A 16,399-nucleotide genomic window follows, 5' to 3' on the forward strand; every position below is an offset into this window, starting at 1 on the left:
GCCAGCTAGCTGACCAATAACAACAACAACGTAAATATGAAAGTAAACGGGATAACTAACTAGGCGAAAGAAGTGGGGTTAAAACACAGTGGCTATACGAAAGCGTCTAAAGAGCTTTATTGGTTCGTCTATTTTGGCTAGCAAGCTACCGAGGTGTCTGACAAACTGTTGCTGCTGTTGAACGAAGCGTTCCGTCCACTAGATTTTACGTCACAGTAGCAGCATTCCCTTAAAGTCGCAGACCGCCATCTACTGACTGGAGTGGGTAACGCAGCTGAGTAAAATCTATATTTTATTTTCAGACAAAAAGTTAATCGGTAGGAAACATTAGTTTTTACCCACCAATGTAACAACACAGTATGATTAAAGACTTAGTAACTTAGTTGTAGTCACGATATGGTTACCTATACGTACAAACAGTTATGCTACGCGTACATAATCACCTGTAAAAGTCCATTCTATTTTTCATTTTTTCATATTGGCCATAAAAGTCACAAAGTTTGAAGGCCCGCCTACTCGTGTGATGACACTAATACCGCTTTACTGTTCTCGGAAAATGACCAATCAGATGAGGGTATGTGATGACGCGTATGCCGACAGGCTTGCAGGGCCAGACAAGAGAATTGCATTTATGCATATATATACTTACCTTTATTTAACTAGGCAAGTCAGTTAAGAACCAATTCTTATTTACAATGACGGCCTACCAGGGGGAACAGTGGGTTAACTGCCTTGTTCGGGGGCAGGACGACAGATTTTTACCCTGTCAGCTCGGGGATTCAATCCAGTAGTCTTTTGGTTACTGGCCCAACGCTCTAACCTGCCGCTCCAATACATGATAGGAGTACACACATTTTTTTTTTGACCATTAGATAAAAAAAATATATACATAACAATAAACAAATAAATCAAATTATTTTGCATCATTGTCTCACTAATTATTAATTTAGAAAGTTTACAGGGCAGGACTCTTATTCTGAAGGATTCTAAAAATCCGCGACCTGGAAGTACTTAGTTAATTTGACCTGTTTCACGACAGTCTAGTCAGTCACCTCTGTGGCTTGCTATCCAACATAGTCGAAACATTGGAGCTCTTTAGACGCTTTCAGTGTATATTTTCCTCTGTGTTTTAAACTTCTTTCGTGTAGCTAGTTGCCACATTTAAGTTCATATTTACGTTGTTAGTCAGGTAGCTAGCTAGCTGGCTTGCTAAGTTAGCTTAGCACCAGGCTACTCGTTAATGCCAACTAGCTAGCTAGTATCACCAACTATGAGCTCACTAAGCTACTCCCCTCTTGTTAGAGAAGAGGGGATCTGCTGGACGGAGAAAGAAGCTCTGGGGCTGAACATTGTCATGAAAGAAAAGGAGGAGGATATTACAGTAAAAGCGGAGGAAAAAGCTTTCAGAATGAAAGAGGAGGTAGAGGATGTTACAGTGAAAGAAGAGGAATCTTTTAGACTGAAAGAGGAAGAGGGGATAGAGACTGTCACAGTGGAAGAAGAGGAAGTAGAAGTTTTCAGAATGAAAAAGGAGGAAGAGGAGGATGTTACAGTGAAAGAAGAGGAATGTTTTAGACTGAAAGAGGAAGAGGGGATAGAGACTGTCACAGTGGAAGAAGAGGAAGTAGAAGTTTTCAGAATGAAAAAGGAGGAAGAGGAGGATGTTACAGTGAAAGAAGAGGAATGTTTTAGACTGAAAGAGGAAGAGGGGATAGAGACCGTCACAGTGGAAGAAGAGGAAGTAGAAGTTTTCAGAATGAAAAAGGAGGAAGAGGAGGATGTTACAGTGAAAGAACCTTTTGGAGTGGAAGAGGAAGCTATCTTACGTAAAGAGGAGGAGGAAGACGTATTGGGAGATGAAGAGGAGGTAGAGGAAGAGGAAGCTATCTTACGTAAAGAGGAGGAGGAAGACATATTGGGAGATGAAGAGGAGGTGGAAGGAGGGGAAGAGGAAGCTATCTTACGTAAAGAGGAGGAAGACGTATTGGGAGATGAAGAGGAGGTGGAAGGAGAGGAAGAGGCGACTGAAGATCTGATTAACACCAGTGAGTACTGTACGCCGGGTCACAAACTGCAGTTGTTGAATTATTGTATCGTTTTAATATCTGGCTCTGGGCCTCGCCATTGATTCTGGGAGAATATAACTTATAAATGTCCACTGAACTTAGTTCAACTGTCGTACCCCATCAGAACCTAAAATATAAGCTTGTTTTACTCCTTTGTTTGTAAACAATGTAATTGTAAATGGACACTATATCCTCAAAACATGGAGGTAGTTCCATTAGGCTGAACCTGAGACATGAGACTGTTATGAAAAGCATTATGATGTATTAAGAGAATTGGTCCATTTTTTAGAATGTTTAATATTGTTCAAATTCTAGACATTCAGTTGAAATAATCCCCATGTATTGTTAATGGTGCTCTGACATGGTTGCCGTGCATTAGTGCATATGTGACAAATGTACAATTTCTCTTAATGTTTAAACTTTTTTTTTTGTGGGGGGGGGTTATCATAAAAGGACCTGAATTCACAATTCAGATGTGGTTCAGTCTACCACTGTCCTGGATACCTACCGGTCCTCACTAGTTACCAAAGCCAGTAAGTCTAAGTATCATAGTAAAATATGATTTTAAACCTAACCTTAACCACAGAAACTAACTTTATGACTATCCTTAAATTAAGGCAATTTTTTGGGGGGGGCATGTTGTTTTCATTAGTTTGACTTTGTGGCTGTGGTAACTAGTGGAACTCCTACCCGACGGCACACCTCAACCTTAATGCTGTCCCCACCCACTCAGTAACGATGGTATTAATGCTGTCCCCCACCCACTCAGTAACAATGGTATTAATGCTGTCCCCCCACCCACTCAGTAACGATGGTATTAATGCTGTCCCCCCACCCACTCAGTAACGATGGTATTAATGCTGTCCCCCACCCACTCAGTAACGATGGTATTAATGCTGTCCCCAACTCAGTAACGATGATATTAATGCTGTCCCCCCACCCACTCAGTAACGATGGTATTAATGCTGTCCCCCACCCACTCAGTAACGATGGTATTAATGCTGTCCCCCCACCCACTCAGTAACAATGGTATTAATGCTGCCCCCCCACCCACTCAGTAACGATGATATTAATGCTGTCCCCCACCCACTCAGTAACGATGATATTAATGCTGTCCCCCACCCACTCAGTAACGATGGTATTAATGCTGTCCCCCACCCACTCAGTAACGATGGTATTAATGCTGTCCCCAACTCAGTAACGATGATATTAATGCTGTCCCCCCACGCACTCAGTAACGATGGTATTAATGCTGTCCCCCACCCACTCAGTAACGATGGTATTAATGCTGTCCCCCCACCCACTCAGTAACAATGGTATTAATGCTGCCCCCCCACCCACTCAGTAACGATGATATTAATGCTGTCCCCCACCCACTCAGTAACGATGGTATTAATGCTGTCCCCCACCCACTCAGTAACGATGGTATTAATGCTGTCCCCAACTCAGTAACGATGGTATTAATGCTGTCCCCCCCACCCACTCAGTAACGATGGTATTAATGCTGTCCCCCACCCACTCAGTAACAATGGTATTAATGCTGTCCCCCCACCCACTCAGTAACAATGGTATTAATGCTGTCCCCCACTCACTCAGTAACGATGGTATTAATGCTGTCCCCCACTCACTCAGTAACGATGGTATTAATGCTGCCCCCCCACCCACTCAGTAACGATGGTATTAATGCTGTCCCCCACCCACTCAGTAACGATGGTATTAATGCTGTCCCCCCACCCACTCAGTAACGATGGTATTAATGCTGTCCCCCCCACCCACTCAGTAACGATGGTATTAATGCTGTCCCCCACCCACTCAGTAACAATGGTATTAATGCTGTCCCCCCACCCACTCAGTAACAATGGTATTAATGCTGTCCCCCACTCACTCAGTAACGATGGTATTAATGCTGTCCCCCACTCACTCAGTAACGATGGTATTAATGCTGCCCCCCCACCCACTCAGTAACGATGGTATTAATGCTGTCCCCCACCCACTCAGTAACGATGGTATTAATGCTGTCCCCCCACCCACTCAGTAACGATGGTATTAATGCTATCCCCCCACCCACTCAGTAACGATGGTATTAATGCTGTCCCCCCCACCCACTCAGTAACGATGGTATTAATACTGTCCCCCCACTCACTCAGTAACGATGGTATTAATGCTGTCCCCCACCCACACAGTAACGATGGTATTAATGCTGTCCCCCACCCACACAGTAACGATGGTATTAATGCTGTCCCCCACCCACTCAGTAACGATGGTATTAATGCTGTCCCCCACCCACTCAGTAACGATGGTATTAATGCTGTCCCCCACCCACTCAGTAACGATGGTATTAATGTTGTCCCCCACTCAGTAACGATGGTATTAATGCTGTCCCCCACCCACTCAGTAACGATGGCATTAATGTTGTCCCCCACTCAGTAACGATGGTATTAATGCTGTCCCCCCACCCACTCAGTAACGATGGTATTAATGCTGTCCCCCACCCACTCAGTAACGATGGTATTAATGCTGCCCCCCCACCCACTCAGTAACGATGGTATTAATGCTGTCCCCCACCCACTCAGTAACGATGGTATTAATGCTGTCCCCCCACCCACTCAGTAACGATGGTATTAATGCTGTCCCCCCACCCACTCAGTAACGATGGCATTAATGCTGCCCCCCACCCACTCAGTAACGATGGTATTAATGCTGTCCCCCCACCCACTCAGTAACGATGGTATTAATGCTGTCCCCCACCCACTCAGTAACGATGGTATTAATGCTGTCCCCCACTCAGTAACGATGGTATTAATGCTGTCCCCCACCCACTCAGTAACGATGGTATTAATGCTGTCCCCCACTCAGTAACGATGGTATTAATGCTGTCCCCCACCCACTCAGTAACGATGGTATTAATGCTGTCCCCACCCACTCAGTAACGATGGTATTAATGCTGTCCCCCACCCACTCAGCAACGATGGTATTAATGCTGTCCCCCACCCACTCAGTAACGATGGTATTAATGCTGTCCCCCACCCACTCAGTAACGATGGTATTAATGCTGTCCCCCACTCAGTAACGATGGTATTAATGCTGTCCCCCACCCACTCAGTAACGATGGTATTAATGCTGTCCCCCACCCACTCAGTAACGATGGTATTAATGCTGTCCCCCACCCACTCAGTAACGATGGTATTAATGCTGTCCCCCACCCACTCAGTAACGATGGTATTAATGCTGTCCCCCACTCAGTAACGATGATATTAATGCTGTCCCCCACTCAGTAACGATGGTATTAATGCTGTCCCCCACCCACTCAGTAACAATGGTATTAATGCTGTCCCCCACCCACTCAGTAACGATGGTATTAATGCTGTCCCCCCACCCACTCAGTAACGATGGTATTAATGCTGTCCCCCACCCACTCAGTAACGATGGTATTAATGCTGTCCCCCACCCACTCAGTAACTATGGTATTATTGCTGTCCCCCACCCACTCAGTAACGATGGTATTAATGCTGTCCCCCACCCACTCAGTAGCGATGGCATTAATGCTGCCCCCCACCCACTCAGTAACGATGGTATTAATGCTGTCCCCCACTCAGTAATGATGGTATTAATGCTGTCCCCCACTCAGTTACGATGGTATTAATGCTGTCCCCCACTCAGTAACGATGATATTAATGCTGTCCCCCCCACCCACTCAGTAACGATGGTATTAATGCTGTCCTCCACCCACTCAGTAACGATGATATTAATGCTGTCCCCCCCACCCACTCAGTAACGATGGTATTAATGCTGTCCCCCCACCCACTCAGTAACGATGGTATTAATGCTGTCCCCCCACCCACTCAGTAACGATGGTATTAATGCTGTCCCCCACCCACTCAGTAACGATGGTATTAATGCTGTCCCCCACCCACTCAGTAACGATGGTATTAATGCTGCCCCCCACCCACTCAGTAACGATGGTATTAATGCTGTCCCCCACCCACTCAGTAACGATGGTATTAATGCTGTCCCCCACCACTCAGTAACGATGGTATTAATGCTGTCCCCAACTCAGTAACGATGGTATTAATGCTGTCCCCCCCACCCACTCAGTAACGATGTTATTAATGCTGTCCCCCACCCACTCAGTAACGATGGTATTAATGCTGTCCCCCCCACCCACTCAGTAACGATGGTATTAATGCTGTCCCCCACCCACTCAGTAACGATGGTATTAATGCTGTCCCCCCACCCACTCAGTAACGATGGTATTAATACTGTTTCAGGTTCTCTGTTGTGTGTCTCTCCTCCATGTTCTCTGTTGTGTGTCTCTCCTCCATGTTCTCTGTTGTGTGTCTCCTCCATGTTCTCTGTTGTCTGTCTCTCCTCCATGTTCTCTGTTGTGTGTCTCTCCTCCATGTTCTCTGTTGTGTGTCTCTCCTCCATGTTCTCTGTTGTGTGTCTCTCCTCCATGTTCTCTGTTGTGTGTCTCTCCTCCATGTTCTCTGTTGTGTGTCTCCTCCATGTTCTCTGTTGTGTGTCTCTCCTCCATGTTCTCTGTTGTGTGTCTCTCCTCCATGTTCTCTGTTGTGTCTCTCCTCCATGTTCTCTGTTGTGTGTCTCTCCTCCATGTTCTCTGTTGTGTGTCTCTCCTCCATGTTCTCTGTTGTGTGTCTCTCCTCCATGTTCTCTGTTGTGTGTCTCTCCTCCATGTTCTCTGTTGTGTGTCTCTCCTCCATGTTCTCTGTTGTGTGTCTCTCCTCCATGTTCTCTGTTGTCTCTCCTCCATGTTCTCTGTTGTGTGTCTCTCCTCCATGTTCTCTGTTGTGTCTCTCCTCCATGTTCTCTGTTGTGTCTCTCCTCCATGTTCTCTGTTGTGTGTCTCTCCTCCATATTCTCTGTTGTGTGTCTCTCCTCCATATTCTCTGTTGTGTGTCTCTCCTCCATATTCTCTGTTGTGTGTCTCTCCTCCATGTTCTCTGTTGTGTGTCTCTCCTCCATGTTTTCTGTTGTGTGTCTCTCCTCCATGTTCTCTGTTGTGTGTCTCTCCTCCATGTTCTCTGTTGTGTGTCTCTCCTCCATGTTCTCTGTTGTGTGTCTCCTCCATGTTCTCTGTTGTGTGTCTCTCCTCCATGTTCTCTGTTGTGTGTGTCTCCTCCATGTTCTCTGTTGTGTCTCTCCTCCATGTTCTCTGTTGTGTGTCTCTCCTCCATGTTCTCTGTTGTGTGCATTTCCACATTTTGTTACATTATAGCCTTATTCTAAAATGGATTAAATCATTTTTTCCAACTCATCAATCTACACAATGCCCCATAATGACAAATGCAAAACAGGTTGTTTATAATTTTTTGTTAATTATAAAAATATAAATAAACTGAAATATGACATTCACATAAGTATTCAGTACTTTGTTGAAGCACCTTTGGCAGCGATTACAGCCTCAAGTCTTTTTGGGTATGACGCTACAAGCTTGGCACACCTGTATTTGGGGAGTTTCTCCCATTCTTCTCTGCATATCCTCTGTCAGGTTGGATGGGGAGCGTCGCTGCACAGCTATTTTCAGGTCTTCAAAAATGTTTGATCAGGTTCAAGTCCGGGCTCTGGCTGGACCACTCAAGGACATTCCGAGACTTGTGCCGAAGCCACTCCTGCGTTGTCTTGGCTGTGTGCTTAGGGTCGTTGTCCTGTTGGAAGATGAGGACCCCGGTCTGAGGTTCTGAGCGCTCTGGATCAGGCTTTCATCAAGGATCTCTCTGAACTTTGCTCCATTCATCTTTCCCTCGATCCTGACTAGTCTCCCAGGCCCTGCCGCTGAACGACATCCCCACAGTATGATGCTGTCACCACCATGCTTCACCGTAGTGCTAGTGTTAGATTTCCTCCAGATTTGACATTCAGGCCAAAGAGTTAAGTTTTGGTTTCATCAGACCAGATAATCTTGTTTCTCATGGTCGGACAGTCCTTTAGGTGCCCTTTGGCAAACCCCAAGCAGGCTGTCATGTGCCTTTTACCGAGGAGTGGCTTCTGTCTGGCCACTCTACCATAAAGGCCTGATTGGTAGAGTGCTGCAGAGATGGTTGTCCTTCGGGAAGACTCTATATAGACAGATGTGTGCCTTTCCAAATGATGTCCAGTCAATTGAATTTTCCGCAGGTGGAGTCCAATCACCTTGTAGAAACATCTCAAGGATGATCAATGGAAATGGGATGTAACTGAACTCAATTTTAAGTCTCATAGCAAAGGGTCTGAATACTTATGTAAATAAGGTATTTCTGTTTTGTTTTTTTAAACCTGTTTTCACTTTGTCATTATGGGGTATTGTGATGTCATTATGGGGTATTGTGATGTCATTATGGGGTATTGTGATGTCATTATGGGGTATTGTGATGTCATTATGGGGTATTGTGATGTCATTATGGGGTATTGTGATGTCATTATGGGGTATTGTGATTTCATTATGGGGTATTGTGTGTAGATTGTTGAAGAAGGTGTTTTATTTAATCCATTTTAGAATAAGGCTGTAGCGTAACTTCATGTGGACAAAGTCAAGGGATCTGAATACTTTCCGAAGCCATTGACCCAACTGTTGACTATGTTAGAGCTTCAACCTGACCTTGTTACCTAACAGAACTCCCTGGTTGGTTTACAACTATGTTAGAGCTTCAACCTGACCTTGTTACCTAACGGAACGCCCTGGTTGGTTTACAACTATATTAGAGCTTCAACCTGACCTTGTTACCTAACTGAACTCCCTGGTTGGTTTACAACTATGTTAGAGCTTCAACCTGACCTTGTTACCTAACAGAACTCCCTGGTTGGTTAACAACTATGTTAGAGCTTCAACCTGACCTTGTTACCTAACAGAACTCCCTGGTTGGTTAACAACTATGTTAGAGCTTCAACCTGACCTTGTTACCTAACGGAACGCCCTGGTTGGTTTACAACTATGTTAGAGCTTCAACCTGACCTTGTTACCTAACAGAACGCCCTGGTTGGTTTACAACTGTTAGAGCTTCAATCTGACCTTGTTACCTAACGGAACGCCCTGGTTGGTTTACAACTATGTTAGAGCTTCAACCTGACCTTGTTACCTAACGGAACGCCCTGGTTGGTTTACAACTATGTTAGAGCTTCAACCTGACCTTGTTACCTAACGGAACGCCCTGGTTGGTTTACAACTATGTTAGAGCTTCAACCTGACCTTGTTACCTAACTGAACGCCCTGGTTGGTTTACAACTATGTTAGAGCTTCAACCTGACCTTGTTACCTAACGGAACGCCCTGGTTGGTTTACAACTATGTTAGAGCTTCAACCTGACCTTGTTACCTAACGGAACGCCCTGGTTGGTTTACAACTATATTAGAGCTTCAACCTGACCTTGTTACCTAACAGAACGCCCTGGTTGGTTTACAACTGTTAGAGCTTCAATCTGACCTTGTTACCTAACGGAACGCCCTGGTTGGTTTACAACTATGTTAGAGCTTCAACCTGACCTTGTTACCTAACGGAACGCCCTGGTTGGTTTACAACTATGTTAGAGCTTCAACCTGACCTTGTTACCTAACGGAACGCCCTGGTTGGTTTACAACTATATTAGAGCTTCAACCTGACCTTGTTACCTAACAGAACTCCCTGGTTGGTTTACAACTATGTTAGAGCTTCAACCTGACCTTGTTACCTAACGGAACGCCCTGGTTGGTTTACAACTATGTTAGAGCTTCAACCTGACCTTGTTACCTAACTGAACGCCCTGGTTGGTTTACAACTATGTTAGAGCTTCAACCTGACCTTGTTACCTAACGGAACGCCCTGGTTGGTTTACAACTATGTTAGAGCTTCAACCTGACCTTGTTACCTAACGGAACGCCCTGGTTGGTTTACAACTATATTAGAGCTTCAACCTGACCTTGTTACCTAACAGAACTCCCTGGTTGGTTTACAACTATGTTAGAGCTTCAATCTGACCTTGTTACCTAACGGAACGCCCTGGTTGGTTTACAACTATGTTAGAGCTTCAATCTGACCTTGTTACCTAACAGAACTCCCTGGTTGGTTTACAACTATGTTAGAGCTTCAACCTGACCTTGTTACCTAACTGAATGCCCTGGTTGGTTTACAACTATGTTAGAGCTTCAATCTGACCTTGTTACCTAACGGAACGCCCTGGTTGGTTTAAAACGTGTACTGTAATTTGGACAAGACTAAATACATGTTCTGTAGTTGTCTCCAGGATGTTTCAAATGGACTATATATTTATTAATGAGATGGTTTTCCCATCGATCGGGTTCCTATAAATATCTGGGCATTTGGATTGAAAAAAAACACATATGGATGAGATAGTTAAAAAGCTCAGATTTAAACTGGCCTTCTTTTTTTAGATCTTGCCCTGAACAGCAGAAAGCAGATTGTACAGTCAACTGTTCCTGACAGTTTTAAAATAAAAAAGAGTGTTTCTACTATTTCCCTTTGTGTTTTGAAAATATCTGATTTTCCGTGGTGTTTTAATAACCTCATGGCACAGTGTGGGTGGGTTTACGTTGTTTTATTATTATTTATACATTATCAGAAAGCCTAAATCTTCCCCTAAAAAATAGGAAGGATGGAACTTTTCTTACCTGAGATTATCGCGAATAACCAATCAGCATTTTATAATGAGGAATTTAGTCTGGATTAAACCTCATAGGAAGACAGTTTAATCATGTGGAGGTTTCATTCAGGAATATTTGTTTAACAAAATAATCTGTTTTATCTTTGGCAGGAGATAAACCAGACTCTCACTCTGACAGCGGGAAGAGTCCTTCAGGGGATCCAGACCCAGAGATTCCCAAACCAGCGACACGACACAACTGCTCCCAGTGTGGAAAGAGTTTTAAGTGGTTATGTAAGCTCAAAGAGCATGTGAGAACACACACAGGAGAAAAGCTCTTCCAATGCTCCCATTGTGAAAAGAGATTTAACCAGTCATCACTTCTGAAAGAGCATGAGAAAATACACACAGGAGAGAAGCCCTTCCAATGTTCTCAGTGTGGAAAGGGTTTTACATGGTTAAGGCACCTGAAAGAGCATGAGAGGATACACACAGGAGAGAAGCCTTTCCATTGCTCCCAGTGTGGAAAGCGTTATACCCGATTAGCACACCTAAAAATACATGAGAGAATACACTCTGGAGTGAAGGCTTACCTCTGTTCCCAGTGTGGAAAGAATTTTAGGTGGTTAGAGAACCTGAAGCAGCATGAAAGGACACACACGGGGGAGAAGCCTTACCATTGCTCTCAGTGTGGAAAGGATTTTACCACATTAGGGAACGTAAAAGAGCATAAGAAGAAACACACAGGAGAAAAACCTTTACAATGTTCCCAGTGTGGAAAGAGATTTACACATTTAGGAAATCTAAAAAGGCATGAAGGAATACACACAGGAGAAAAACTCTACCACTGCTCTCAGTGTGGAAAGAGTTTTACCCAGTTAGGGTATTTGAAAAAACATGAGAAAATACATTCTGAAGAGAAGCCTTATCCCTGTTCCCACTGTGGAAAGAGTTTTAGGTGGTTAGGGGACCTGAAAGAGCATGAGAGGACACACACAGGGGAGAAACCTTACCATTGCTCCTTGTGCGGAAAGGATTTTACCAAGTTAGGGAACCTAAAAGAGCATAAGAAGAAACACACAGGCGAAAAGCCTTACCAATGCTCCCTGTGTGAAAAGACTTTTACGCAGTTAGGGGGCCTGAAATATCACGAGGGCACACACACAGAAAAAAAGACCTACCACTGCTCTCAGTGTCAAAAGACATTTACCCGATTAGGGAACCTGAAAAAGCATGAGAGAATACACACACTCAGGTGAGGATACGACCGTTCACTGCTCCCAGTGTAGAAAGAGTTTAGGTCAGTTAGGGAACCTGATTGAGCATGAAAAACACATACAGCAGAGAAGCCTTACTGCTGCTCTAATTACGGAAAGACATTGTCCCGGTCAGAGGGCCTGAAATCACATGACAGAATAGAGACTGTGTTCTGAAATGTGTGTTTTGTTTATACCACATGAAATCATATTGTTTTTATGAAATCATGTTTATATGAAATCATCTTTATATGAAATCATGTTTTGATTATGACATGTTTTGATTATGACATCATGTTTTGATTCTGATTCTGATTGATGGAACCCTTAGATGTTCATAATTGTGTTCCAATTGTTCATTATATATTTTGGCGCTCCCGAGTGGTGCAGCGGTCTGAGGCACTACATCTCAGTGCTTGAGGCGTGCACTACAGACCCTGGTTCGATTCCAGGCTGTATCACAACCGGCTGGGATTGGGAGACCCATAGGGCGGCTCAAAATTGGCCCAGCAGCGGTCGGGTTAGGGTTTGGACAGGGTTTGCCGTCATTGTGAATAAGAAATCGTTCTTACCTGACTTGTTTAGTTAATGGTTAATTATTTTTTATATTTTTTATTATAAGATGTTCATTAATACGATTTGGATATATTCAAAATGTAAATTATAAATGGATGAATAGAATGATATTTTAAATATACTTTTTTTTAAAATTCTAACCTTAACCTCTCATGAGTGTGGCCGTGTCATCTGACCGTGCCACCGATTCTAATCCAAGTGCCAAAGAACTGTACCCAGTACCGCAACGTTTTAGCCAAACGCCTGGTTGCCTCTGCCAGGAGGCTGACACTTGAGGCCACTGTGTTCTGGTTGCCTCTGCCAGGAGGCTGACACTTGAGGCCACTGTGTTCTGGTTGCCTCTGCCAGGAGGCTGACACTTGAGGCCACTGTGTTCTGGTTGCCTCTGCCAGGAGGCTGACACTTGAGGCCACTGTGTTCTTGGGAATCTTCAATGCTGCAGACATTTTTTTGGTACCCTTCGCAGATCTGTGCCTTCGACACAATCCTGTCTCGGAGCTCTTCGGAGAATTATTTCGGCTTCATGGCTTGGTTTTTGCTCTGACATGCACTGTCAACCTTTTATAGATAGGTGTGTGCCTTTCCAAATCATGTTCATTCAATTGAATTTACCACAGGTGGAGTCCAATCAAGTTGTAGAAGCATCTCAAGGATGATCAATGGAAACAGGATGCACCGGCGCTCAATTTCAATTCTCATTGTAAAGGGTCTGAATACTTATGTAAATAAGGTATTTCTGTTTTTTTATTTGTAATAAATTTGCAAAAATGTAAAACCTGTTTTCTCTTTGTCATTGAGGTATTGTGTGTAGATTAGTAAAAAAAAGAAGTGTTTAATCCATTTTAGAATAAGGCTGTAACGTAACAAAATGTGGGAAAGGTGAAGGGGTCTGAATACTTTCCAAATGCACTGTAGATGGTGATGCTAGGAGTTCTGGATAATGTTTGTGGGTGAAGGATGGGTAGCCTACTTCCAGTCCTTCTTGACTTGTAGCTACCCTGGCTAGCTGTATTATTTTGGTCTGGCTTTTTGAGAGGTTTGGGAGATAAACTGATTAGTCATAATAGAATGTGGAGCTCTCTGGTAGTCATAATAGAATATGGAGCTCTCTGGTAGTCAAAATAGAATATGGAGCTCTCTGATAATAGAATATGAAGCTCTCTGATAGTCATAATAGAACATGGAGCTCTCTGATAGTCATAATAGAACATGGAGCACTCTGGTAGTCATAATAGAATATGGAGCTCTCTGATAATAGAATATGGAGCTCTCTAGTAGTCGTAATAGAATATGGAGCTCTCTGATAGTCATAATAGAATATGGAGCTCTCTGATAGTCATAATAGAATATGGAGCTCTCTGATAGTCATAATAGAACATGGAGCTCTCTGATAGTCATAATAGAATATGGAGCTCTCTGATAATATAATATGGAGCTCTCTGATAGTCATAATAGAATATGGAGCTCTCTGATACTCATAATAGAACATGGAGCTCTCTGGTAGTCATAATAGAACATGGAGCTCTCTGATAGTCATAATAGAACATGGAGCTCTCTGATAGTCATAATAGAATATGGAGCTCTCTGATAGTCATAATAGAACATGGAGCTCTCTGATACTCATAGTAGAACATGGAGCTCTCTGATAGTCATAATAGAATATGGAGCTCTCTGATAATATAATATGGAGCTCTCTGATAGTCATAATAGAATATGGAGCTCTGGTAGTCATAATAGAATATGGATCAGAGAGCTCCATATTCTATTATCAGAGAGCTCCATATTCTATTATCAGAGAGCTCCATATTCTATTATGACTATCAGAGAGCTCCATATTCTATTATGACTACCAGAGAGCTCCATATTCTATTATGACTACCAGAGAGCTCCATATTCTATTATGACTATCAGAGAGCTCCATATTCTATTATGACTACTAGAGAGCTCCATATTCTATTACCAGAGAGCTCCATATTCTATTATGACTACCAGAGAGCTCCATATTCTATTATGACTACCAGAGAGCTCCATATTCTATTATCAGAGAGCTCCATATTCTATTATGACTATCAGAGAGCTCCATATTCTATTATGACTATCAGAGAGCTCCATATTCTATTATAACTATCAGAGAGCTCCATATTCTATTATGACTATCAGAGAGCTCCACCATGCACGGTCGGCCGTGAAATACCTGTAGAGATGCACAAGATTGAACTTCACTTCACTTGTTACTTTGCCCCGTTAACAATGTCAACGTTTCCCACTGAAATGGGGAATTATTATTACTATACTACTGTATATTATTATACTACTTCTGTGGGAATTGTGATAGAATCAACCTTAATATCAGCCCCCTTTCAATACAAAACAAATCTAACTTAGTAGTCTGTGATTTTTTTAAATTATATTTTTTTAGGCAGAGTGCGTCGGAGGAGGATTCTATCGCACTGAAGAGTCAGATGCGGCAGTGAGTGGCTTGTTTTGAAATCAAACCATGTAACCGCGTTATATTATATCCTTCTATCTATTCTACACAGTTGTTCATATTTTTTGCTAGTTATTAGCCCAGTTCTAGCTCATTTCTGGTCAGCAACGAGGAGTGATGGCTTCCTACGGGTACATTTCTAGCCATCTTTGAAAAGCAAGTAAGATAAAAAAATATATATATATATATCTTAAAGGGAGAGGGTTGTATTTTGAGACAAGCTTGAATAAGCTAAGTGGCCAATAGACAAAGGGTATCATCTGTTTTTGTCTGACTCTCTGTATTGATTATAGTATGGGAATAATAATGACTTTTATTTTGAAAAGTGGGTTCTTGCATCATACATTACAACAACATTTTCAGTCACCTACTTGTCTGAAGGCTAAAAAGTCAAGCCCCTGCATGTTTTCAAAAGTCTCATGGAATGTAGGGCCTCGAGCACCCTGACTGCTACTGTAGGCTGAATGATAGAACAGCTATTTCCATGTTTAACTGTTATGGGATGCATTTTCTCCATTGTTTTTGATGATAGACCACTCTGGTAATAGACCATTTAAATTGATGTGAGTAGACAGGAGAAAAGCCCTACCACTGCTCCCAGTGTGAAGTGTTTCATCTAGCTACAGCACCTAAAATCACATGACAGAAAACACAAAGGAGAATCTACCATAGCCCTCTGTGTGGAAAGAGATTTATCCAGTTCAGACATCTAAATAAGCATGAAAGAATACATACACCGAAGGAGAAAACATACCACTGCTCTCATTGTTTTGGAAAGACATTTTCCCAGTCAGAGGACCTGGAATCAAATGATAGAATAGAGATTCTGTGTTCTGACTTGTGTTTTTGACTGAGAATATAGGTTTTTGTTTATGCCACACAAAACCAAATTCTCTCTCTATATATATATATATATGCTCAAAAATAGGCCTACATTTGTTTGTCATCTCGAGACATGGTCATATCTAAATTTAGATTAAAATTCTTAAGTGTATTTTATTTTGATTATGAACGTAGTGATTGGATACAAGTATAAACCCTTAAATGTTGTTTATTATGGGTTTTGCCCTTAATTGTTGTTTTGATATTGAGAAATGTAAATTATTATTATTAGCTGGATGGAATTTGCCCTTTCTTGATTCTAACCTGAAAACCCCTTGAATTTAGTTGGATTATTTGGATGTTGATATACATTTGATTGGATATATGATTTTGATAAATACCTTTTGATTAGATATATTACAACAAAAAAATGTGATTGGATTCATGATTTGGATATTGCAAAATGTACAGTATTAAATAGATGACTATAATGGGCATAAATTAATTATTACCTTGAAGCCACTTGAATTGAGTCGTTTTGTTTCATTGAGATAATTTGTGTAGTATTCATCAAGCTAAATAATACATGTTTTCATTTTTTCATCATGGGGTATTGTGATG

At 42.4% G+C, this 16,399-nt stretch overlaps 1 protein-coding gene across 1 annotated transcript; it reads left to right on the forward strand.

Moving 5' to 3' along the window:
• The first annotated feature begins 207 nt into the window (after positions 1 to 207).
• On the forward strand, positions 208 to 13,763 carry LOC129839886 (zinc finger protein 883-like). The gene is made up of 2 exons (XM_055907592.1): positions 208 to 2,045; positions 10,808 to 13,763. The coding sequence occupies exons 1-2, from the start codon at positions 1,271 to 1,273 to the stop codon at positions 11,893 to 11,895; spliced, it is 1,863 nt and encodes a 620-aa protein (XP_055763567.1). The 5' UTR covers positions 208 to 1,270; the 3' UTR covers positions 11,896 to 13,763.
• The last annotated feature ends 2,636 nt before the right edge of the window (positions 13,764 to 16,399 follow it).

Source organism: Salvelinus fontinalis, chromosome 40 (genome assembly GCF_029448725.1).
Source record: "Salvelinus fontinalis isolate EN_2023a chromosome 40, ASM2944872v1, whole genome shotgun sequence".
NCBI classification, from domain to species: domain Eukaryota; kingdom Metazoa; phylum Chordata; class Actinopteri; order Salmoniformes; family Salmonidae; genus Salvelinus; species Salvelinus fontinalis.

Coding starts and splice junctions, on each gene's coding strand:
- LOC129839886 (XM_055907592.1), top strand. CDS start 1,271: ATGAGCTCACTAAGCTACTCCCCTCTTGTTAGAGAAGAGGGGATCTGC. Junction 2,046..10,807: donor TGAAGATCTGATTAACACCA/GTGAGTACTGTA, acceptor TATCTTTGGCAG/GAGATAAACCAGACTCTCAC.